This window comes from Entamoeba invadens (genome assembly GCF_000330505.1).
Source record: "Entamoeba invadens IP1 unplaced genomic scaffold scaff_1105074725409, whole genome shotgun sequence".
Lineage (NCBI taxonomy): Eukaryota > Evosea > Mastigamoebida > Endamoebidae > Entamoeba > Entamoeba invadens.
Genome location: NW_004440424.1, coordinates 13,088 through 40,075, shown reverse-complemented (window position 1 = coordinate 40,075; position 26,988 = coordinate 13,088). Strand labels below are relative to the sequence as shown.

The window sequence follows — 26,988 nt, the reverse complement described above, 5'->3', positions numbered from 1 at the left end:
ATGTTTTTAATTTGAGTGTAGACGTTTGAATTGTTATACAAAAGATATTAGTTAAAAGTGACATTATTGTCTGCAACATTTTCAACTTAAATATATGATTGTTATTAATAAAATTCAAATGTATAAATTATAAAATTCAACACATGTAATATTAGTTCTATAACGTACTTGTACCAAACTCTTCGATTGACTTGATTAACGAATTTAGTTGTGGAAACAGAAAAGTACTTATACTTTACAGAATTAATATTCAGTGACACGTAATAATATATATTGATTGTAATGATAAACCAATAATAATAATTGTATTTTTTAACAAAATGAAGTGGTAAGAACAAACACTTTTAACCACAAAAAGGCATTGTATACATTACAATTATTTATCATTAAAAGGGTAAGGCGCTTAAATAAATTAAAAGATGAGATATATATAAACACTATACATGTTCAATATGTGTCATACACTTAATTACAAAAGTCATACGGTGTTATTGTTATTGAGGATAAGTTCAAAATAAGTTCAATCATCAACAAAATCAATAAAAATACGTCTGCCGCAAGTTTTTGTTGTTAATATACGGATTAAAAACAATAAAAATACGAGTAATCCCTTTAGGTTTTTTATATTTAACTTTGCTGTCTAAAACAATACAAAAAACAAAAAAGATGTCCAAAGGCATGAACTTGGTTATAACTTTACATGCTATATAATACTTTAAATTGTATTATTAATTGAAGTCAAAATTGACAATTAATATATATTTTTGAAAAGCATTTCAGAAACAAAGGCTGTCTAATTATATTTGACAATACAAAACCTGATGAAATTTTAATTTGAAATAACATTTTTTATAAAAATGTTTTTACATTTATTGTTTAAAACGCATTTTTAATTATTTCGAAGTTCAAATGTATACAATTTATGTTGGTGATGAAAAAAGTAGAAAGTGATGTTTAGGTTTTAAAACGAGCATCGTATTTACAGTCTAAATAATAAAAATCAATAAAAAATAAAAGTTTTGTTTAAGTATTGTGATAAAACAATTTTGGTAAAATAAAATAGACCATTTAAAATACATTTTAAATTGAATATGTGTTCATAAACAGAAATAATATTCTTAAATATAGCAACAATATAGTTTAATCTAACAATAAAAGTTATATAAAAATCCGTCTTGTATAGATTATTCCAGTCACAGGAACAAAATGCTCAAAATAATTAATATGCAAATTCAAAATAAACATATGTTTTAGTTTTTTATAATTATCAAAGCATATATTATTTTTTTGCTTTGACTTTATTATAAATAACTCCATTCAATCGAAAATCAAAGGAAATTTTTTTTAAAAATGAATAAAAATAGGTATATTTGTAAAATTATTAACTGGTATTATTGAAGTTTGAAGATTTTTAAAAATATGTAAAATTTTTTATAACATAAAAATTACAAAAAAAATATTATTCAAAAAAAGAAAATATGTAAGATAAATAATAAAAATGCGATTATTTAAAAATAGTATTAATGTTCAATTTAATGTTCTTTTTTGTACTATAAAGTCGACCAGAGAATTGTCGTACACCAGAAAATACTCGTACACTTCCTAAAATAGATTTGTGTACATAAATTGCATTTTTTTAAAGAAAAGTTAATAAAAATTTCTTCGTACTTTTCTCGATATAAGAAACAATTCGAAGCTGATTTCAAATCAAAAACATTGAACTTTTATTGAAATGTATAAAAAGATTCAAATTGTTAAGAGAATAAAACATTTGATAAACCATTTATTAACCATTCATAAACTATTAAATTACAAATCATTTGTTTATTCCAAAATATAGGTGGTTTAATTAACGAAAAAAAGATAAATGTACTATATTCAAAAATAAAATTTTAATACATTATTATGAAAAAAATTGAAATAATAATGTTAATTAAAAAATGTTGTATTATATTTAATAGTATATAAAATTATTGTATATTTATTCGAACTAGACTAGTATATTGTTTTTATTTATTAACATGTAAATTAATGATTTTAATATGGTATTATTAAGAGTATTATTTACATAGAATTTAGATAACCACAATTTATTACAAATTTTAACAATCTTGTCATTATAGAAATCGTTGATTATAATTATTACATTATGAAAACAATCCAAGTTAAACCAAACCCACCTCACGAACATTTCAATTACGTTTTATGTATTTCTCTATCTTTTGAATTGAATGTATATTTTAATTTTTAATTATGGGGTTATGTTGAATGTTAATAATAAATAGCTTTAATGTAAAAATTAAACTATTCTTTTAAATGTTAAATTTTTACAAAAAGATATTAATTATATACTATAATTGTTTAATAAATATTACTATTGTTGTTTTCAAAAATACACATCACCTGTTTTATTTATATGTATAATATAGTTATTAATAATTAAAAAAAACGATATTCATTTACTATATTGTTGATATTTTTGGTCGGATCAGACATTTTTTTTCGATATCTTCTCGTGTATTTTTCAATGTTAAAAGAAAAGAAAACACTTATAAAATGCACTCGATGTTCTCATTTATTGAGTTAATGTCATGTTTATAATTTAATTGAGGTTATCATATACAATAAAATTTGGTCAACTTAATGGGTAACTCAGTGTTTATTATAATATTTTATTAAATAATTTGTTATGTGTTTATGGTTCGTATTTAACCATTGGTTTTAAAGTCATGATTGTGTATAAGCAAGATTATTTGGACAATCAAAATGTTTACTTGATAATCATAAAGAAATGGTTTTAACTTTGTAATAAGTTGTTTAAAATTTTTGTGTTTTATCAAGTTTTGTTTTATGACAACTTGAATAATGATACAAAAAATATACTTCAGCTACAGTACAATTTCGGGTTTTATGCTTTAAAATATGTTTTTATTGTCACTGATAAGTGCTTGTTTTTTCTTAATATTTTACAAAAAACATAAATGATAAAAAATACGGTTCATATCAGCTTTGCACCTCTATTGTTATAGTTTAGTCCTTGAACAAACAATGTTCAAGACAGTTTTTTGAATGTTTTGATATTGAAATATTTTCATATTATTTACTTTCGATAAAAACATCAAAAAACGAACTTTGAAAAAAATATCAAGTTCACTCTTCAAAATTTTGATTATGTAATTAAAATAATTAAGTGCCACATTAGTAATGCTAAACACTTGTTAATCGATGAGTCACCGTTGTTCATTTAAGATATGAAAGTTGAGTTGAGTAGATATGGTGGTATCATTGGTGTTCTATTTTTATGAACTTTGTTCAAAAAACACATTTCGAAAATTATTAGACATTGTTGTAAACTATTCAAACTATACCGAACTATACTTGCCAATAACAATAATTAGAGAATAACAAAAAAACAATTTATAAAAAATAATAATCTTAACAATATATAAAATTTCAAAGAATTTTATTTCGTAAAAAAGAACAAAAAATACATCAAGAACGGTTTAAAGCATCATTTGGAAGAAAAAAGATCAAAAAAGAATCAGTTTATAAAATCAAAGTGAAAAATGAAATTTCTTTGAGTAAAATTATTTTTAAAAAAATAAATTTTATTTTTGGAAGTGTACGAGTATTTTCTGGTGCACGACAATTTTCTGGTCGACTTTAATACAATTTATTTTCTACTGTACAATGTGTTTTTCGGCTTAACTACCGGAAATTTTTAATTATAAAAAGCAAAATACGATAAAAATTATATACTACCTTAAAAATAAAAAAAACAACAAAAGTCAATTCAAAGTATATTCTATTTTACTGGAATAACAAAAATAAAAAACACAGAACAATATTTAAACACATTTTTTATATGATCTAACAATTACAAAAAGATACACTGTTTGTTCCTATACAAATGTAACTCACTTTGGACAGCGTATCATATGATGGTTATCAAATGACTGAAAACTGGTTTCTAAATATACCAACTTTTATTTGGCTGAGACCAAAGAAATATTAACAGACTTCACATTTTAATAAATACATGAATACCATGGAATGGTAGTAAATACTATGCATCAAGAGGATAATGAACCAAGGGTTCTGTTGGTGTTGTTACACCATGGCAATTGCCTAAATTCAACAAGCGGATTATTCGCATATCAGTGAAACCAAAAATGCAAACATCATAGTCATCATCAAGTCGAATGCTTAAAGGCGCTCGCAATGGTAATTGTCCATTAAAAGAAAAAACATCTTTGTAAATTAATTCAGTCTTTGAACCACCATTTTTTAGATTTGATATTTGAATGTTAATAATTATAATTGTGGTTAAGTTAATAATTATATTCTGTTAAATTACAAAAAATAATTAACATTTTAAAAATATTATTAATTAATTAAATGTTTATACAATTTGTTTTTAAATGTTTGAACAATATGTGTTTAAATGTTTGTAATGTTTGATATCAAAAACCTGAATAAAAACAACTTGTTATCAATAAAATGCAAACCAATTTAAAATAGTGGATAATCAGAATATGCCACAATAATGATAAAATACCCTTTTATCATTTTAACATAAAAACATAATAAAAGATATATATTATAATTATGATTTTTAAAAAAAAAATATATCACACTTTGCATTTAAAAGTATAGCAACTACTTTTACTCATTTTAAATAGTAAATTATTATTTATGAAAAATAAATTGTAATTGATGTTTAACACACTTCTAAAGTGTGAACAACGTCTTCTATTTTTGGACGACTGTTCATATCTTGTTTCCAACATTCAGAAATGATGTTGAAAATGTTATCACTCATTGATGGATTTTTGTTCACATGCTTTCCAGAAATAACGAACTCGGCTATTTTCCATGGAATTTAAATTCATCTTTTGGGTACGCCTCACACCACCCAACACACTCGTATATTGTTACTCCAAATGAATAAATGTCTGCACTCATTTTATACTTTTCTTTTTTCAAAACCTCGGGTGCCATATAAGTTGGTGTTCCAATACCTTTGGTGAATGTCATGTTAGTCATCAACAAGTTGACGTTTCTACTACTTCCAAAATCAGTCAATTTAGCATTAACCTTTTCGATAGTCTCCAATGAAAAGACTAAAATGTTGTCTGGTTTGATGTCTCTGTGTAGTATCCCATTCTCGTGTAAATACACCTTTAGCAGCATCAAGACAAATTTTCACTCTTAACTTCATGTCAATTTCATTCGAAGTTTTGTGTTTCATTAAGTCTTGAAGACTTCCATATGTCGCAAATTCCGTGACCATACACACTTTATTACGTGCAAAAACAGCGCCATAGAAGTGAACGACAAATTCACTTCTGAATTTGTCTAACATCTCAACCTCCTTTTTAAATTCTTCCATTGACTCTTCATTGTGTTCGACTTCTTTCATCTTTTTAATTGCTACTTTGTTTCCAATGTAATTCCCAATGTAAACAACACCGAAGGAGCCTTCACCTATCTTCTTTTCGCAAATTACTTCGTCGGCTATAAGGTGGCTCGACTTCTCACTTTCAAACTTGATGGGAAAGTTGAGGGACATCTGCTCACCCTTCGACATATTAAGAAGGACAATTGCAATAGTTTCACTGATGCTACATGTGCAAAGAGGTGTTACAAATATTTCAAATTCAACAGCTTTCTCAGAGGATAGTGTTGCCAGAGATGGAGTTACCCTGATGGTGTACTTTTCACTTGTCGTTTTGTATGTCAATTGGACTTTCACAGTATGTTTTGAGTTGTTTCCAACACAGAGGAGGTCACGACTTGGTTGGTCAATTGGAAGTGAACAAATTATATCAAAATCAACAGAGAAGTCGAGTGATGTTTTGTTCAACATGACTCCTGGAGAATATTCAATAAAGTTGATGTTCGACTTTTTCATTGAAAACTCGCATGTGGTCTTTTGTAGTATTTTCTTTGATTGATGTGACTTGTAAATAAGACACACCACAAACATTGTGACTATTAATACTATGATTATAATAATTGTAATTACAACGGGAAGTGCAATCGAAAGCGCCTTGTTTTGATGTTTGAAGCAACTTAATTTATCAATTGAAAGATCATATTTTGGTGTACAACTTGAACATAAACCATTTGTAGCACTTGCACAATACTTTATTGTTGTGTAATATTCACATCTACTTTTGACTAAAACGTAATCATCAACACAATTTTGGCAAAAATCAGACGACACACACAACTCACAGTTCTCAGCACAAATCTCACACTTTCCTCGGTTCAAGAAATACCCATTTTCACATTGAACACATCCAAATATATCATATTTCAAACAGTTTGCAAGTTCGCTCACTGGAAATGCAATGAATCCCATTTGTGTCGTTCTGATAAAATCCGTTATCAATATTGTATGTCAGGCAATTGCCTTCGTTCTGTGAACAAGTTGTGCAGTTGTTGCCACACTTGTAGCAATTTCTCCCTTGCCAATAATACTCATTTTGGCATATTGCACATCCTCCATCACTCAAAAATTTCGCACATGAAGTTTTTATATCTTCACTCGAATCACAGTGACTCGTTTGCACGTTGAGAATAAACCCAAAATAGCACGATATGCATGTCGTTGCATTTGTGTCACACTGCTCACAGTTCTTATCACATCGCTCACACTCTATCCCATCCATGTAATATCCACTTTCGCACTTTACACAACCAGTTGAGCTTAAAATATTGCAGTTGTTTATTTTTGCACTTTTAGAACAAACCGTTTCTCTGTTGGAAATGCCCAAAAGAGTTGTTGGTAGACATCTCACACACTTGTTTGAGTTTTCATTCAGACAATTTGTTATACCACTTTCTTTGCACTCATTTGATGCGTCAAACACAAACCCTTCTCTGCATAACTCACAACGACCTGTAGCATCATTTTGAATAACACAATTTGACTCTTCAAGCGAAACACATTCATCATTCACTAGTACAAAACCATCTTCACATTTCAAACACTTTTTGCTGTCACTTGAACACGACACACAATTATGATCACACACTTCACACATCCCTTTTGTTATGTAATGACTATCTGTGCATTTCAAACAAGTGTTGTTTGTTGTCGAAACACAGTTGCTGTCACTTGTGCAAATTCCAATGTTGTTGTTTGACTCGCTGATACATATTTTGCATTTGTTGATCTTGTTACACTCTCTGCACCCGCACTCTGTACAAACTGGTGGATTTGACAAGTTTGGGACAAAACCACGTTGACAAGAGAGACAGTGCCCTTTCTGGTATTCACACTTTTGGCAGTTGACATCACTTGCGTCTTCTGCTTTTATTAAAGATGACACTTTTGGTTTGTCGTTGTATTCAAAACACTCACCTTTTTCATTGTAGAATGAGCAACTCGTGTTTCTGTTATTCGGCGAGCACTTTGTGCCAATTTCAACAGTTGAGTAGTAGTTGGCGCATGATTCACAGCCGACATTGTGCAACTCATCAAGACAATACTCACGGTTTTCTATTTTAAGACACTTTCCATTCCTCAATGCAAACCCATCTTCGCACTCAACACACGACTGCTCTTTTGTAAGGTTGTCTTTGATGAAGCACTTCTTGCACCCATTTTCACATGTGATGCACACAGAACTCGCGTCAACTTCGTTGTGGCAGATTTCACAGACTCTCATTGTGCTTGAAACAAAGCCATACCCATCAAGACATTTGTTGCACTCAACTGCTGTTGTATCAAAAATGGCATCACTTGTCGTGTAGTTGCAGCTGTAGCAGTTTTGTATTTGAAGGCGACACGCTTTCGAAGTTGTTTCTGATGTTTTGAACTCGTTTGCCTTCACTTCTACACACCTCCCATTTTCAATGTATGACCCAAAATTGCATTTTGTGCATTTGACACCTTCCAAATTGTAACACTCACTGCAATTCGATATCACCGAATCACAACTCGAACACGTCAAATCTTCTGTGACTTAATACCCAACTGCACACTCTTTGCATTTTGAAGTGTCAGAATAACATTTGTGACAATTTGGTATTACATCAGAACAGGTGTGGCAAGTGTTGTCTGTGCCAACAGTATATTCCTCTGAACACTTTGTGCAACTCGATGTTGACGCGCATTCTTCACAGTTAGAAAGTGTAGAGGCACAACTTTGACATGTGGTTCCATTGAGGGCAAAACCATTTTTACATTTTAAACACGTGTTGGTGTTTATTTCATACTCTTCACAATTGTTAATCGTGTTTTTATAACAAAATTCGTCATTCGAGTTGAGGTTATACCCCGGTGCGCAAATTTCACAAACAGGATACACATTACTACCAGACGTTTTTGTTTTGCATTTCACACAACCGTCAACAGTACAATCTTTGCAATACCCATTTACCAATTGCCCATTTGGAGAAGACGTGAAAAGGCACTCTGTGAAAACAGGCGATGTTTGTTGGCACTTTGTGCAGTTTGCCATGTTGTTGCATTGAAGGCACGTCTTAAATCCACTTGGATATGTTCCTTCTGAACACTTTAAACATGTGCTGTAGTTGCATTCAACACAATTGGCATCAAACGAGTTACATGGATAGCACTTTCCCAATTTCAAATAATAATTTATATTGCACTTCAGACACTCGTTTCTGATTGTTGACGTTTCAACACAATTGAGAGAACTCAAATTGTAGCTTTGACAAACGCCATCATTTGGATAATAACTGGATTTGCACTCAACACAAAACCCATTCAAATCGCACGTCTTACAGTTGTCAACACTGCAACTCACACAACTCCCGTCTGTGAGAATTGTGTTTTCTTTGCATTTTGAACATTTGTCATACAACTCACAGTCAAGACAATTCACATCAACACACTTCTGGCATTGCCCATTATCATCAACACCATACCCAACATCACACGACAGACACCTCGAACTTGTCGTTGCACAAACATGGCAATTCAAAGTTGAAGTTGAGCACTCAACACAAACACCCTCTTTTAACATAAAAGAACTTTCACACTCGGTGCAATTTCCATCAATTGAACACCTCGAACAGTTTTCATTTGCAGTTTCACAATCGACACATTTGTACCCATTTCCATCTATTAATCCGGTGTAATAGTCTTTGCACTTAAAACAGAGACGACTTGATTCGTCGCAAACCTCACACCCGTCTATCTCACTGCATTTGTGGCTCGTGTTCTCCTCCAAAAAGTATCCTTCTTTACAGTTGTTGCAATTTGAATCACTCGAACACCTTCCACACTTTTGGGTGGTTTTGTTGCACAAAGCGCATTGTCCACTCAACAAATAAAACCCATCCAAACACTTGAAGCACTTCCTTGTTTCAAGTGAGCATGTTGTGCACCCCTCTATCATTTTGCATGAGTTGCATTTGTAATCTATGGTGTCTATGAAATACCCGTCTTGACACATCGTAAAGTGATCACTTGTACACTCCAAACACCCAATCGTTATTGTGGTACACTCTGTGCATTGTAATGTTGGTAGTGTTGTTGAGAAGTGGGTTTTGTCACAACGTAGACAATCACTACCTGTCGAGTTGCAGAGTGAACACCCAACAATCCCACACTTCTCACATTTCCCGTCTTTCAATGAGTTGCTTGTGTTGCACTCAACACATTTGCCAGTTGTGTCGCACCTGCTGCAACTCGCAACTGAACACGACAAACATCGCCGACTTTCTTGTGACAAGTAAAATCCATCAGAACACATCGTGCAAAACACACCATCAGTTGCAATACACCCCAGCTGTGTTGTGTATTCTTTGCATTCATTTTCTTCTATAATATAATTCTGTTCACATTTTGTGCACTCATTTTCTGTGTTAGCAACACAGTTTTTGATTTGGAGACACTCACCATCTTGCAAATAATACCCACTCAAACATTTCGTGCAAATTCGAGTGCTTTCAACATTGCCAACAAGCAAGTTTACACACAACTCACACCCATATATCATTCTACACGACTTACATGTCTTCTCTGGAAAGAACCCTTCTCTGCACACAGAACACATGATGTTTTCACTGCTTGAAGTGGCGCAACTTGTGCAGTTTTGTATTGACGAGGAACAACTTTTACACATTCCTTTGTCGAGTATTAATTCACTCTGACATGATGCACACTTGCCATTTGAAACTTCATCACACCCAGCATCTTCTTTGGTAAGACAAACATCCTCTGTGATCTGAATTGAGTTGCATGGCGTGTTTGACGCTTTTTGAACACAAATATTGTTGTACAAATAATAACCGTCTTTGCAGACAACACATTTACTGTTATCAACACGGTCGCAATTTGTTGGTTTAACACACTTCCCACTTTTGTCTAAAATTTTATTGTCTATGCAATTTGTGCACTTCCCATTGACACACCCCTCATTCCCACAAGACGTGTCACATTTAACACACTGTGGTCCATTCGAGTAAAACCCATTCGAACATAGAAGACATTGCCCGTCAACGTTATTACTGTTGCATTTCTCACAATTTGGAATTTTCTCATTGCACGATACACACATCCCACTGTTCAAAAACGAGTTTTCTATGCAACTCTCACATTTTGTATCATCACTGAGTTTACAATTTCTTGTTGAACACAATTCACACAAACCTCTATTTAAGTAATACCCACCTTTACATACATCACACGTTTCTTTGCTTTGACAACTCTCACAATTCACTGAACACTCTTAGAGTTATTTTGATTTAAAATATAAACATTTTTTATAAATTACAAACTGTTACAAAATCCATTGTTGTAATAATAACCATTTTGCTGACAACTCGAACACATAATGTCGTTGCATCCAACACATCCTTCCCATTTTTGATTGCATTCAACGCACACTTTGTTTGACAGTGTCGAGTTATCGCCACATGCATAACATTCATTCTCAGAACAAAGCGAGCATTTTGAAAATCTGTTGTTGCATTTCACACATAGATTTTTGATGGTGTCGAGGCAATATCCTTCGGAACATTGACTGCAAATATTGTTTGAACAAAGTGTGCATCCTTCATTGAAATTTCCACATTTTTGTGTTGTTTTATTGATCAACTGATACCCATTTTCACATTGTTTACAACCACTATTTCTATCACATTCTAAACACTTCTTTCCGAAATTGTCTGAACACACTGACTGTCATTTTTAAAATAAAACAAATAAATAAAACAAACATAAACATGGAAATTATCACCACTTTGAAGATAATAACCCGAAACACATCCATTGCAATTATTTGCACTTTTCCCACAATTTGTGCATGAGTCATTACAAACTAATCATAAGTTAATTTGTTAATAAATATACACAAACCATAACAACGCCAATTGCTTGAGTAGCACGCTTCATTACACTTAGAACGAGTGCCTTCCCAACCTATTCTACAGTAGCACTCTCTAGAATTTACAAACATCAAGAAATAGTAAATAATAATAACATCAATTATAATATTCATTATTATTATAATTGAGATTTTAACACAAAAAATAATCAAAAATTGATTTGTTTTTACAGAAACATTTTTATATGAATATTTTTAAAATTACAAATCTTTTGTTTGGAAACAATATATCCAAATTATTTCGTTTTTCATTAATAATAATTTATTATGTTGTTAAATTTGGATATTTAAACCAATTTGTAAATGTTATCTAATATAAGAATAAAGCCAATTTTAATGGGGGCATTGTGGAAAAAGAAGATATTTCGAAAAATAAAATGAATTTTTAGAATGTGTTCCTAAAATATTTCATTATTAAATATTAAAAGTATTAAAGAATCTTAAAAATATAACTTATTATTTGGTATATTTTATGAACACGTTATGTATGTACTAAACCGTTTTAGTTATTCAAAATCCCTTAAGTCGTAAATTAATTAAAATTACTAAATATTTTATATTAAAAACCGAAATTTATTAATAAAGATTGCAAACAAAATACTCAAACTTGTTCAACAAACTTGTTTTTCGATGTCACTTCTTTCGTTTAAACACAAACCATAACTTGTTATAATCAGTTTTTGAACAATTACAAACATATCTATTTTTTGTTATAATTTATTTATTTTGTTTTTCTTTTTGTTGTATAACACTTTTTACTAACCCATTTTTATTTTATATTTGTTCTGGATAACGTCGTAATTATTTGACTTTAAATCTTGAAGGATTTTAAACATTTTGATGGGGTTTTACCATACCTGTATATGTATCACTATATTTTCTTTTATTTGAAACAACGAGTCCAAATTTTTAGTTTAATTTGCAAATATAAATTAATGAATTATTACGAAAAATTTGTTGTATTTTTTAAAAATAAATAATTGTTAACAAATCAATTAATAAAGTTTATTTTTCTCTTCAGCAAAATCTTTTTGTTTTTTTTTCAAGTTACTATTGTGACCAACACAACATAACACAATGCTTTTTACACTTTTATCATTTATTTATCAGGCTTTTTAGACCATTTTAAAAAGTTACAAACTTGTACATTTTCATGAAATTTGAATTTTAATTCATTAAACTTATATTCCATACATATACTGAAACATAAAATGATAATTAGAAGATGTTATTTGTATTTTTCTTTATTCCACACATATCGCGTTATGTGAGTTGGTGTAGCAATAACTTTAGTAAATGTACTGTTTGTGTTCATTTTACTAAAGTTTTTGAGTTTCCAAATTTAATAGTTTGCATTAACTTTCTCTGATGCACTCATTTAAAATATAAATCATTGTCCAGTTTAAGGTCTCAATAATATGTCCCGATTTTCCAATCAACATTCAACATGGAAAACTTTAATAATTACTCCATTGTGTGGATAATACCTAAAGTACCTTAGCCGGTTTTTTGTTTTTATCAACTCGGTGTAGTCCAGTCGTGTCATCATTACAGTCACTTCATTCGCTTCAATTTCCAACAAATTTGTCTTACTGTTTTTAAGTTTTTTTATGAACGGATAATTACAACCTTTATTCGTTGTTGTGTAACTAAATTTAGTTAGATAATACTATTAATAATAAATAGACTGAATACCACAAACACTACAACATTTGCAGTTATCCCTAAAGTGATTTCATAACAGAGTTCAGTCTTACAAAAAGTTCTAATGTTATCTAGTGAGTGTCACCTTTAAATTATGCACATCAGTCATTTGTTGCTGTTGTGAATAATCAAATTGTTGAATGGTGATAACATTTGGTATTATCATTCACTAAATTGTCTTAACACTTGGAACTTTTGTTATTTTTAAGTGAATTCACTTTTTAAACACTTTGAACAAATTGCCATTTCGACAACTGACGCCACCACATTTGGTATTTCTAATTTAAAATAATCAACTTTTTAAGAATAATAATAAACACAATACTTTTGTTTTTTAATTGTTTTTATGTTTTAAATTTTTTGTCAAATGATGTAAAACAGTAAAACATGTCCCAACAATACTGACAATTACAAATCATTTCTTTTCAGAAATAATAAGTTAAACATAAATATTTTTATTAATTAAATAATTTGATTGCAATTACAATGATTTTTTGAACTTTTTCAGAACAAAACAATAGTTGAGAGCATGTTAGAGTTTAATAGCCAAAGTTTAATTTTTAAAAATACAATTGTTATATAAAATAATGATTTATTATATATTATAATTTTATCGTTTATCATTTTTTGTTGTGTTAATAGAATTATAAAAATGTTACTATAAGAAATAAATTCATTGAATTAAAACATAGTAGCAATGATAAAGACTAATAAGACAAGAGTTTTGAAAGCGTTATCTTCTCCATTGTTATTATTATTTTGATCTCCATTCTCTGAGGTAGTAGTGCTTCCTTCACTTTTATTTTCTTCAGGAGTTTTGCTTTGCTCTAGAGTTTTGCTTTCTTCGGGGGTTTTGCTTGGCTCTATATCAGTGCTCTGATCAGCAGTCTCTTTTGTGAAATCCACATAAGCTGGAACACCATCAACGCCATAACACATAGTTAACACTCCATTGACACAGACATTACACAACGTCTTTTCCGTATCGCTATTGTCAAAGTCTCCTGGAAGACAGTCAACAGTGTTGTATGATCTTTTCATTAAATAATGTTTGCCGTTTTCAGTTGCAATTTCGTACTTGTAGAAACCAAGTGCATGATAACATCTCGACGAATGGTAAACTCCATCAATCTTATCTTTTAATTGACAATTTTCATTCTTGTCACTTGTAAATCCAACATAGTCTACTCTCTTCGGAATCATAAAGCTATATTCAAATTTTGCATCTTGAACTGCTGGTGTTCATGAGCAATCTTTTGAAGCAAATTTCTTTTCTATCATATACATCCCCGTCTTGTCCGCCGTGTAGATTACTGAACCAGTTTCAGTTCTTTTGCACGTGTCTCTTTTGTAAAGTCTGAAATCGCCATAACTATAACAATCACTTCCTGCACCCAAAGCAAAATCAATTCGACCCAAAGAAGTTGTAACAAATAAGAATATAACAAGCATTGAAGTTTTAAGGTCTAATTATTATCTATATATACTTTTTTATTGTGTTAATTTTTGCAATAAAAACAAAACATTCTATTTCTTTAAATATATTCAGTTGTTTTTTTATTTGAATTATATATTTATTAGAAAAAAAACCAATTTCACAATGTTGTCTAATATGATTTAATTTTTGTGTTATTTAACCCACTATAATAAAACGAATATAAGTACCCCAAAATATTAATTATTACATTAACCAGTTTATAGTTTTTTTAATTAAAGTTGATTGAAATAAATTTGTATTTTTGTCAACATAACAAGTTTAATAAATACACAACTTTAAAGACAGACTATATATACAAAACATTATTTTAATTGATTTAATAACCAATGAATTGAATTGTATTTGTTTTCTTTGTCATGGATAATAATTATTTAAAAATAAATAAAAATAATTAAATTACATTTTAGATTGTTTTGTTTTTATTAAAGTTAATAAAATTGGATTAACCATTTTGACAAATATATTATTAATTTGTTTTTCTCAGAAATAATAATGCAAACCGGGTGTTATTCTGTGAATAAAAATGTATAAATAAACCCTAAAATATCACCACATTGGTATTTGGATACATTGAACTTGGAATTTATTATATTGTATTTAAAACCTTGAACAATTAATCTAAAAATATATAATAAACCAAATTTAAGTATTTATTAAATATAGTTAATAGCGTCTTTAATTAGAAATCAATAAAAATAAAAAGCTACTTACGACTAAAAAATACATTCAAACAAAATGTTTATTATCACATTCTTTATATTTGCTACTTCTTTTGGCTCCACAACAAAGAAGTTGTATGAAGCCGTTCCAACTGATTGTATAGTTTTCCCAAGAAATTGGATATATGAAGATAATAAATGTATTCGAACTGGGGATGGATCAAAGAAAGTGACTTATGATGGAGTCAGTCAAAAATTCAATCTTTCTTGTTTTACCAATTACACTTACACGACACCAGATTGTACTGGAACGCCAAAAACGTCTTCTAACTGCCACAGTTATTTCAACCTCGATTACAATGTCAGAAACATTGCTTTTGTAAGTGATAAAAACAAAGGGTGTGAACTTGGGGATAAAATCAATGGGATGTATTATAACGACGAATGCCATATTGAAAATTAAATCTGGTACCAGTATATGATTTTCAATAATAGTGGCGTCTTAAAGTTGGGTAAGTGTCTAATGCCAGCACCTGACTGTGGAGGATACTGCTTCAAAACAGAAGAATTGTTAACGTGCAATACTTGTGTTAACGGCGTTTTAGTACACTGCTTTGGTGACAAAACCAAAATCAACAGAAACAAGGCATATGCAACTGGAGAGACTCCATCTTCAAATTACAATGTCGATGATAATATTGATTATAACAAGAAATCAATCGATTAAACATGTTTTTAAATCAACGTTGTTATCTTGTTTATTTTTAATTTAAAAATGTATAAACATAATTGTTTTTTACAAATAAAAACAGTTGGAATGTCTTTTGATATATGTGTTTTTTAAAACTAGTTAATTTGGAAACAAAACTTAAAAATTACCGATTTGGCAATTACTGGTTTATTGTAAAATAATCAAAATAAATATATATATACAATTTGATATACGAATTTAATTGTATTTATTTGTTTATTTTCAAACTATAAGAAATTTATTATAAATAATGAAATTGATTTAAAATGTTTGGGTTACAAGTTAAATAATTAATAAACTTTCAATTGTTATATTTTTATTTGATTATTTGAAAATTTTAAATATTTTCACATAAATATATACCAAAATATCATGAATGTGAAAAATTACTTTTACATTATTAAGTTTAACATTTTGTTTTGTTAATAATAATTTATATTATGTGGATATATAAATATCATGTTTTGAATTTTTAATATGAAATCAAATAACACTTTATCATAAAAATATAGATCAGTGAATAGTTAACAGTTGAAAACGAGTTTATTTTTTATATACACCATGTTTGATCTTAAAATCCAATTAATGTGTTTGAGTACAACTTTTAAATTAAATAAATCAATAAAAATAGTTGCCAAGTATTATTCTAAATACAACTCGTGTATACGATCATAATTAAAAGTGGGTTATTTCTGTTTAAAAATAACACAGAAAAACGGAATTGTGCCGACCCATGCAAATACATTTCAAGGATTTTACTTAAAGTATTGTACATGTTTTCACGCAACTTTGCTGGGAATTTACCAAAGATGGTTCAAACATCCCGAGGAAATATAAACAGAAATGTGTCTTGGCAAAACCATTCCAATACACAAAGAAGAAACACAAGAGAGCCCGTTTATTTTAGACCAATCACTCGCCTCAACATCATCTCAAAAATCTTTACATTCATATAAAAGAAAAATAGAAAATCAATTAAACCTCAATAAAGTTGACAAACAAAATGAAAGAAATCAACTTGGATGCAAAAAGTACACACTAGCTTCTAAAGAGGGTCTTTTGCAAAACATTTTGTTTCAAGCAGCACTTGAGAAGAGCAAGAAAAAATATGTCAAGGTGTATTATGATGTAATGAAAGCTAATGAAAGTATCAATCATGAATAGCTTTCAATATTATAATATCGCTGAAGAAATTATCATAATCATCGAAGAGATGATGGCAAAATGGAAACTATCAATAACATACAGAAAAATACAGATAAACTCAAAGAAGCCTTTTGACCAGTCAATGAGTTTATATATCCTCCAGCTTGTTTTTTATATTCACCAAATTGGTTTTCGTTCACCATCACTTCTCTAAGTTTATCTGAATACTTCTTCTTCTGAACTTTAGCTTGCTAAGGTAGTTTTTTAAGCTCAAGTTGCTAATTTCATTCAGTCATTTTTTTATACATATTTTTCGACTGTTTTGAGCTGTTGTCTACATGTTTAAATGCCTCCAATTCTGTTTTCAGGCATATCATTTTCACGGTTATAACACGTATTCTGTTTTAAGGAATTTAGTGTTTGTCCTTTTCAATTTTTCTAAACCGGCCTCTTTGTCTCTCATAGTCTTAACCTTTTATCGTTCTACCATTTGAACATTTTTCTCAAATATTACAGCTCTGACCTCGATTAAAGCAATATTTCTTTCATATATTTGTTTAATCAATTGAAGTTTTTTCATTATCTTTCTCTTAATCAAGTTCAGTTCGAACTAACTTGAGCTTCTCTTGTTATTTCTTTTTAGTATAATCATTGTCATCATTGGAAGAGTCAAGTGGCTTTTATAACAAGTCGAATTTGTCATTCAAAACATTGATTATTAAAGTTCGGGTTTGCTCAATTATTTTTTTACAACTTGTCTTTCGAGCGTAAATTTCTTTGTTAAAAGTAGCCTTTTATTTTAAAGAATTTTTCAATTTGGAATTAACAACTTATTTAGCTTTGGTAATATTATCATCTTTCAATTGAGTAATTGTTTCTCCCAAACAACGCAAATATCCCAAAAATCACTTCAACATCGTCGATTGTTGCGGGCGCATTAGCCAAAGGAAAGCCCACAATTGAACAAACTGTTGTCAACATTCGACAATACTTGGACGCACTTTGGAGAAGTCTCAATATTATTTCTCTTCTATATTATGATTTTTAGTTGAATTATAATATAATTATAACACTTTTTGTCATTACTTTTTTATTATTAAAATAATTAAATAAATTATTTCCTAAAAGATTAAGTATAAGAAATAAAGTAAGTAAAAAACCATTATATATAATTACAAAGTTGTTAATTCAATTAATAGATTTTTTAAATTAAAATACTATTTTTGTATAAAGCATTTCTTTTTTGTAATGAAAAACTTTCAAAAGTCTTTTGAAAATCATTTGAATAACAAATTCTTTGTTGAATTTGGATACAAATAGATGTTGTTGTTCCCAAACAGATGCACAATTTATTTTATTAGACGTGTTTTTCTTAATTATTTTTTTGATTAAGTAAAGGGGCAGAAAAAAACCGATGTTGGAAAAAAAGCGATGTTGCCAAAATAATAGTAATTTAATAACACTTTTATAGTTAGTTGTATAGTTTATTTTTCCACTTTTCCGCAATTTGATTCAAAAAAACAAGGTTAACATAACTTAATTTCTTTTTTCGAAATGCCAAAAATCATTTTTGAGATTATGCATTTTTTTTCTTGTAAAGATAAGGTTGAATTTGCCGAAAGACAAAAGGGAAGCATAAAATAACGACTTCTAAACTGTTCTTTGAAGCAAGAAAAATACAAAAATTGGCTAAAAAAACAATAAAAAGTTTTTAAAAGTTGATTAATGTTTTCAATATTATTTTTCCTTTTTAGCATAAATAAAAAAACTTTTAATCAAAACCCGGTCAGTGTACTTTTTTTCACACCCCTTAACTTTAACTTTTAATTTTTTTACATGCTATTTATCGTTCATAAAACACAAACTCCACTATCTAATCAATTACATATCAAACAACTTAATAAACTTATCAATATTCACACTCTTTAAACCTAACAACTTTTCATTTCTTTGATCAAAGACCGACTGCACCTTTATTTCACACCCCCTCTTGATCGATTCCTCATTCAATCAGAAATGCAGTCCACGGCCAAACTTGAAAAACGTTCTTTCAAAAGCTACACCACACAAAGTTGAGTGCATCCATTCCCAGCCCTTTTTTGAGTCCCTGTCAAACAAATGAAATACAGAGCTCCTTTTTATAATCAATAAATTTTTTGAAACTTTTTTCAAAAATCGAAGCAAAATCAAAAAACTGGAGAAAAAAAACAAAATAAAACGATTTTTTAATTAGAAACATCGAACATCGGTAATATTCCGTTTCATGTGTCCATTTGTTTTTTCCCTGTTTTTTAAATTTTTTGAACAAAACCTCAACTTTTTGTGGCAAATATCATTTATGGTCAAAGTTTAATGGTTGTTTATAAAGAACTTGGTCAAACATCGGTTTTTGGTGCCGTTCATGGGAAAAAATAAAAAGACGGGGAAATAGAGTGGGTTATCTGAAATGGAGGCAACCAAATCTTGGTGGTTAATAAAACAATAAAAATCGTGTTTTTTCATGTTAAGTTAGTAAAATACTATTTGTATGCCGTGAAAAAACTCAATTATTTTTTGTATTTTTTAATGGCATTTTATTATTTTTGTTCAGAATTTAGTGTTGATTGATTTGAGTTTGGTAATAAAAAGGTCAACATCGGTTTTAAGAAATGTTTATATTTTTTAAATTTCAACTCGGCAAAACGCAAATAATGTCCAATTTTAAGCAAAACTTTATATAAAATGGTAAAACATCGGTTTTTTCCGCCGTAATAAAGACTTGCCCAAAAGTGCATTTTATTAAAAAATTCTAGTTAAGTGTTGAAAAAATGACTTAATTGATACTTAATACGTAATTCAATGCACGAACAGTCAATGCAAACACAACTGAAAAGCGCTCGGGCAAGTCTTTGAAATACCATTATTATAAAAATAAAAGATTATTTATTATAAGAGTATCTTGTGTATCAATATAGATTTTAAGTGGTTTTATTTACAAATATATCACGCTATATTTTGGGTTTTTAGACCAATTGTTGATAATCAAAAAACAAATAACTATTGTAGTTAATAAAAATACTATTAAATAATAAAAAATGTCTCGAAAAAAAATAAAAATTTGATAACTTAATATGTGCAAACTCTTATCAGTAAACCTTGCAGTCGCTAAGGCACTAACTTAACACGAAGCCAAAGAATTACAAAATGAAGTGTTCGTTATGTGTTATATAAATTAAATCATTGATAAACTATCATGATTTAATATTTTAATAATTTAGTTTGTATAATTTAAACAATAGCTATTAATAATATAACATGGTTTATAAAAACAAACAAAAATTTATAAATGTGATTCTATTATGATATAATAATAATTCATTTCAAAAACTATTCATAATACTATATAGAATAAATATTTAATAATTTATAATAAAAATATTATTAAATTATTCCAAATAACTGTTTTTAACCATTTTGGGCAAAATTATTTAAAGAAATAATTAGTTATTTAAATATTAAAATAAATCATTCAAAAATAATGTTTAAAAATAAAGTTATTTATTATTATAATTTTTAATATTTTATTTTTATAAAAAAACATAAACTTTGTAAAAAAACTAAACAATAATGCGATAAAATTTCATCGCAAAATAAAAAAAAACAAATTCATCGAAGCAAAATAATCAGAATAACACCAAAATTATTTAAACAATCACATAATAATTAACAAAATCAATTTAATTGTTAAAAACAACAATCAATAATTAACACAACTATTTTTGTTGAAATATATTCAAAAGTTTCAAATAAAATCAAAAATACACGTTTTATAATTGAGTGTTTATAACAATCTTTATTTTTCATCAATGTCTCATAGCCCAATGATATCAAAACCTCCGAAAGTTAAATATGTGTATAAAACACAAGATGAAAAATTGCAAAGTTTAGTGAACACAATGAAAAAACCTTTAATACCACAGTATATTAATGTGATTGATTATTTAAAAGAAATCCCAGATATGATTATTTTTTTAAAGATCTTGAGATCAAAGTTAAATCCATGGCATTTGATTCTTTTCGTCACAAGTACGTTATTGTTTAAAGGAATTGCCAGAGAATGTTTCAAAAATATTAAAAGAAAAAAATTGTCTTTTCCCATTGCGCTTGACTATTTTTTCGGGACTTTCGAAAGAAAAAGTGTTCGTTGTCAAATCGACAAAATAAATAACGAAAATAAAACTGGTAAAAAACCCGAAAAAGGACGAAAAAGACTACTAAATGATGAAGAAATTATTGCGATACAAAACGCAATAAAAGATAGTAAGACTAAAAAAGCAACACGTGAAGAAGCAAGTTTTTTTATTCACGAAAATTTCGACAAAAATATTGGGTCCAAGCAATTGCACAAAATTATAACCCATATTCCAGATGTTGCACCAGTTATGGCACCAGTTATGGAAGCAAAACGGGCAGAAGTTACACCCGAGTCAATTTTGCAATATTACACCGAATTGAAAAAGAAAATTGATGGGTGCCGTTTTGAGCTTATTTTTAACTTCGATGAAGTTGGATTCGACCAATGGGTCGATTCTCATTCAAAAATTGTCTATGCAGAAGTTTCTAGAGGACAAGATGTGTTTAATGAAGTTGAAAGAGAAAGTTCCAGAACAAGTCTTTTGTGTTGTGGATGCCTAGATGGAACCAAAATGATTCCACTTGTGGTAACAAAAAGACTTTCTCTGGAAGATGTTGCTATTATATCCCTTAAAAGTCGGGCTTTAATAAGGACACAAAAATCAGGTGTTTTGAATACTGAATTATACACCCTCTGGTTAAAAAAAGTGTTCTTCCCGACAATTAAGGCAAAAAGAGAACAAATGGGTGTGCATGCCGATATGAAAGCTTTCCTAATTCTTGATGGTTTTTCAGGCCATTTTTCTGAAGAAATTCAAAATTTATTTTTGGAAAATCATGTAGAAATGATTAAGGAGGTCCCTCACAGTTCCCATTTATGTCAACCAATGGACTTGGGAATATTCGGGAACCAAAAGAAATTTTTGGCGGACAAAAACAACTATCTTTGCCACAAATTCACTTTATTAAAAAAAGAAGGTAAAAATGTTGAAAAAAGTGGTAAATTACTTCAAATAGATTCCCCAGAGTTCAAACAAGCAATGAAAAAATATATTAACATGTCTGAAGAGGAAAAAATTAGAGAGCTAATCTATTCCTGGGAGTGTGTGGCAAATGGAGACAATGTCACGAGCTCTTTTAAATAAGCAGGAATATCATTTGTGCCACACACTCCCAGTGAAAGCGAGCTTCAGGAGATACAAAAGAAGTCGCCAAATTACAATATTTCAGATTACATAACGGGGGTGGTAAAAGTGGACATGAATGGGGCAAGAGAAGTCTGCAAATTCTTGGGTATTGCTGCAGAACCTAAAGTTGTTGGAGCGACCAGAGTTGCTCTCGAAAATTATGAAGACAGGAAAAAACGTCTTCAACGTGAGAAACTCACCAACACCAGGAAGCAAAGTCAAGCCAAAAAACCCAGAAAACCCGAAAAATAACTGCGGGTTTAAGTCTTATTTTTGTCGCAAACCTTTTTCTATAATTAAATAAAGTATTTGTTATATGTTAATTATATTAATATAATTTAAAATAGTAATATTTTAATCTGAGTATTATATATTAAAACACTCAACAATAACGACAATTTAAAAATAAATTTGATACATTATAAAATAAATAGTATAAAAAATAATATTTTAATAATAAAGGTTTGATTTACAACAAAAATGGGTATAAAAAAGTTTCAAAAATCTGAAATCAAACAATCATTAAAACTCAGAAGAAAACGCGTTTGTTTATCATGATTATGAACACTGTCAAATAATGAACTTGGGAAATTAAGAACTAAAAATAATGAGAAGGTCGTTTATGCATACAAATAATTATTATTCAACGACAATATATATATATATATATATATATATTACTGTCCGGAACCACCAGAAGAGACGTTTGTTTTATTTAATAATGTTTAAGAGCATAGATTTCAAAATAACAACTTAGGTTATTACAGCTGATTAGTTTATGAAAGGGAAAAGTTCCAAAAAGAAAAAACACAGAAAACAAAGTGATCAACAAATTACATCGTGATTAATCGTAACTAACGAAAATATAAACCATCTCGTTAATTGTGTTAAACGAACTGTTTATTATACTTTGTTTAATTTGTACGGGTTTTGTCTCTATAAATCCAACTATTAATATCACTTTATAAATAGTTCAATGGGTTTCCCGATTATATTAAACAAATACATGTATTATATTATGTATTCTCCCTAATATAAATATATTATTAACAACATATTCGAAACATTTCTTAATAATACTCAGGCAAAGCAAAAATGTTGGTTTTATTTTTTTAAAAAAGGAAAAAAACAAATAACAAAATAATAATTAAAAAACATTTTACCTATTGTTACCAACTTTATACAACATCTCTTTTTTTCCAACATCGGTTTTTTTCAGCCTCTTTAGATATAAATTATGTTACATTACGGTCCCCCACAATTTTAAACAATATTTTATAATATTTTAACTAAACGCGAAACTGAGCAAAGCTCCAGCATGAATTTAATTATAGATCAATATATCTAGTAAATTTATATTAATGAAATTTTATAGTAAATTTATATTAATGTAATTTTTTATCTTCCTTAAAATGACGGAACAGTATATGAATGAAGCGTTTAGAAAGTTTATTGAGCTTTGTCCTTTACGACTCTTAGAGTCTGAGGAACGAAGTTCCGTAAAATTATTATATAATTTAAATACAGATGAAGATATCGATATCCCAGAACCTATAATTGTTAAAAATAAAAGTATCTATTTATAAATATTAATTATCAAATAATTTACTGACATCTAAATTATTAACAGTAATATAATGTTCTAATATTGGAAGCATCTTAATTTTAATTCCATCTCTCATTTTATTTTGATTGTTTTCTAATTCTTCTATTTTATTAAGTAATAATACTAATTGTTCTTGCTTTTCTCCCTCTATATTTTTGACTTTATTGTCAAGATCATTTTAGTAATTCTATGTTGTTTCTTAATTAATGTTTGTTTACCTTTAATTTTACAAAATACATAACCATTAATAAAAATTGTATCATTTAAATCTTTTGTATTGATTGAGTTAACTTCTGGGTTATTATTGATATATCTATTGATTTCCTTGTTACATTGTTTTAACATATCTATTTCTTTAAAATTGTATTTGTTTATAATCTTCTGTAAAGCTATAATATGTTTAGAAGTAATATCAGATAAAGTTTCAGCCTTTGGCATGAGTTTCTCGTCAGCCTTCGGCATGACGCTTTGCTCAATATAATATTCATCTTCACTTTCGTCATTTGGAGAATAATACATACCAAATGCTGTTTTTGGTGTTGGAGCTTTGCTCCCGCTTCGCGTTTCATCTTCGATTCCGCTACTATCCTTCGGATATGAGGAACTTCTTTCCGTACGTGTTTGAGCTTTGCTCACACTTCATGTTGCGTCTCTTACTTTAATAATTTCAGAAGTATCTATTTGTTTTAATGGGTCCGTCTTTGTAGTTTGATTTGTTTTGTCTGAAGATAACAAATTTTTGAAAAATGTTTTTAATGATTTTGATTTTGATTGAGAAGTATTATCTGTACTCATTTATATTAAGATAAAAATAAAAATATATTATTTATACATTACTAAATATATTATTAATAAAGTAATATAACAATATTATTATAATAACTATAAAAATAACATACTCAATAGATGTCTTCAGATAAGATGTAAAATATATTAATTTGTTTTTACAGTTTATGAAAACCTTAGAACTACAGTTCGTACGGACCGTAAATATCTATTAAATTATCAACAATGTAATTTCATTAATTAAAAATATTCTATTATCTTTTCCTTTACAATAACCATGATCAAAAAAGTTTTGAAATTTTTGATAATTATCTTTATTATTTAAACACATCGATATTTCATAACCTTTTTCAATAACATTAGGACTAACATAATATTTTACAATTATATCTTTTATATTATTATTTCTAATAAATTGATTAAAGTATTCTTTAAATTTATTAATTCTTGTTTTAAATTTAGAACAATCACAATCTAAGTTAGCTACAACTTTATTATCTTCTTCATTATAATAAACATAATCATTTACATCTTCTTCACTTGATTCATCAGAATAATCATGATTTTCTATAATATCTTCATCAGCCTTTGGCGTGAGTTTCTCGTCACTAGATTCACTTTCAAGTTCGCTTTCAAGTTCACTAATATTTTCAGAATCATCTATAAATTCATCTATATCTTCATCTGTATTTAAATTATATAAGAGTCGTAAAGGACAAAGCTCAATAAACTTTCTAAACGCTTCATTCATATACTGTTCCGTCATTTTAAGGAAGATAAAAAATTACATTAATATAAATTTACTATAAAATTTCATTAATATAAATTTACTAGATATATTGATCTATAATTAAATTCATGCTGGAGCTTTGCTCAGTTTCGCGTTTAGTTAAAATATTATAAAATATTGTTTAAAATTGTGGGGGACCGTAATGTAACATAATTTATATACTACTTATTAAGAATAATAATTTAAAAATAAACTTGGTACTATATTTCCGAATTTTGAAAAAATTCAGATTCGAGTACCTCGCGATTTAATTAAAGTATTATAAAATATAGATAAAATGGGGTGCCCCCTAATGTAACATAATTTATATCTACTATTAGGATAAAAAGAAAAATTGAACCAAAAAATCAAAAAGTATTTTTATAATTAAGAAATCCTTCCCAATTAATTCCGACAAATTATACATTGAATAACATATGGACAATGTATTATTATTTTTTAAAGTTTTTGTAAAAAGCACAGTTACAGAATTATATTATTTTTTTATTGTTTAACGAAATATTAAATTTGAAACATTTTGGTCGACACTACATTAAGATAAATTAAATGTTTTTTTAAATCAAATGTTAATACAATCGGTAAATAAATGGAAAAACTGATCTAAACAAAAATTAATTGTTATTTATCAATATGTCATTAATCGCTCTCATTTTTCTAAAATCGTCTGGTTTATTACAAAGTCTGTCGTCGAATGTTATTAATCCCAACGAAAATTTTGCAGATGAAACAACTTTAATACAAAAAGATTTTTACACTCACAATAATGTTTATTTAAATAAATCTTGTTGCGCTGACAAAACCTACACATATATATCAAAGACATCAACAGCTATATCTACAGACTTTTATTTTGAAGAAGGAATTGTTTTAGAGAAACTGTTTCTACAAACAACAAACTTACAAGAGAGATTTTATATCAATGATACAAACATCCAGATGGACTTTCTGTGATTTTGGGTTGTACATCTGGTTGTAGATCAGATACAGACATGTTATATCTTACGGTTGTAGAACCGATTACCAAAGGAATTGCATTATATTCTTATGGAAATGCAATGTGGTGGGTTTATAAACACAAAAACGAACTCTTCTTATTTGTGAACGGCACAGAAGCGTCTGACATTACATTTGATTTTTCACAAGACTTTAATGATATCGACATATACTATAATACACCAAAATATGCAGCGACTGGTTATTTCAAACAAATATCATTAAACAATAACAGTAATGTAAAATATTATAGTATATGTTCAAAAAACAATGGAAGAATTCAAAGATATGTCTTCACTACACAAACTATTGAATATCAAGATTGTACTTGTTCTTCTGTTGATAATAACATTAACATCAATTTCCAAACGAAATTTAATTATCCG

General features: G+C 28.4%; 5 protein-coding genes across 5 annotated transcripts; 2 read left to right on the top strand and 3 right to left on the bottom strand.

Annotated features, from left to right (window-relative positions):
* Nucleotides 1–4,866: 4,866 nt before the first annotated feature.
* EIN_215060 (tyrosine protein kinase, putative) lies at nt 4,867–5,989 on the bottom strand (the record flags this gene model as incomplete). Its single annotated transcript, XM_004257076.1, has 2 exons — nt 4,867–5,135; nt 5,182–5,989. 2 exons carry the CDS (start codon nt 5,987–5,989, stop codon nt 4,867–4,869), a joined length of 1,077 nt encoding a protein of 358 aa, XP_004257124.1.
* Nucleotides 5,990–6,314: 325 nt separating this feature from the next.
* EIN_215050 (hypothetical protein) lies at nt 6,315–10,816 on the bottom strand (the record flags this gene model as incomplete). Its single annotated transcript, XM_004257075.1, has 3 exons — nt 6,315–7,919; nt 7,989–10,711; nt 10,762–10,816. 3 exons carry the CDS (start codon nt 10,814–10,816, stop codon nt 6,315–6,317), a joined length of 4,383 nt encoding a protein of 1,460 aa, XP_004257123.1.
* Nucleotides 10,817–13,754: 2,938 nt separating this feature from the next.
* EIN_215040 (hypothetical protein) lies at nt 13,755–14,276 on the bottom strand (the record flags this gene model as incomplete). Its single annotated transcript, XM_004257074.1, has 1 exon — nt 13,755–14,276. One exon carries the CDS (start codon nt 14,274–14,276, stop codon nt 13,755–13,757), a length of 522 nt encoding a protein of 173 aa, XP_004257122.1.
* A 1,030-nt stretch (nt 14,277–15,306) lies between these two features.
* On the top strand, nt 15,307–15,693 carry EIN_215030 (hypothetical protein; the record flags this gene model as incomplete). The annotated part of the gene is made up of 1 exon (XM_004257073.1): nt 15,307–15,693. The coding sequence occupies one exon, from the start codon at nt 15,307–15,309 to the stop codon at nt 15,691–15,693; it is 387 nt and encodes a 128-aa protein (XP_004257121.1).
* A 10,905-nt stretch (nt 15,694–26,598) lies between these two features.
* Nucleotides 26,599–26,988, top strand: EIN_215020 (hypothetical protein; the record flags this gene model as incomplete). The annotated part of the gene is made up of 1 exon (XM_004257072.1): nt 26,599–26,988. A coding segment is annotated over one exon (390 nt), but the record flags the coding sequence as incomplete, so codon positions are not given.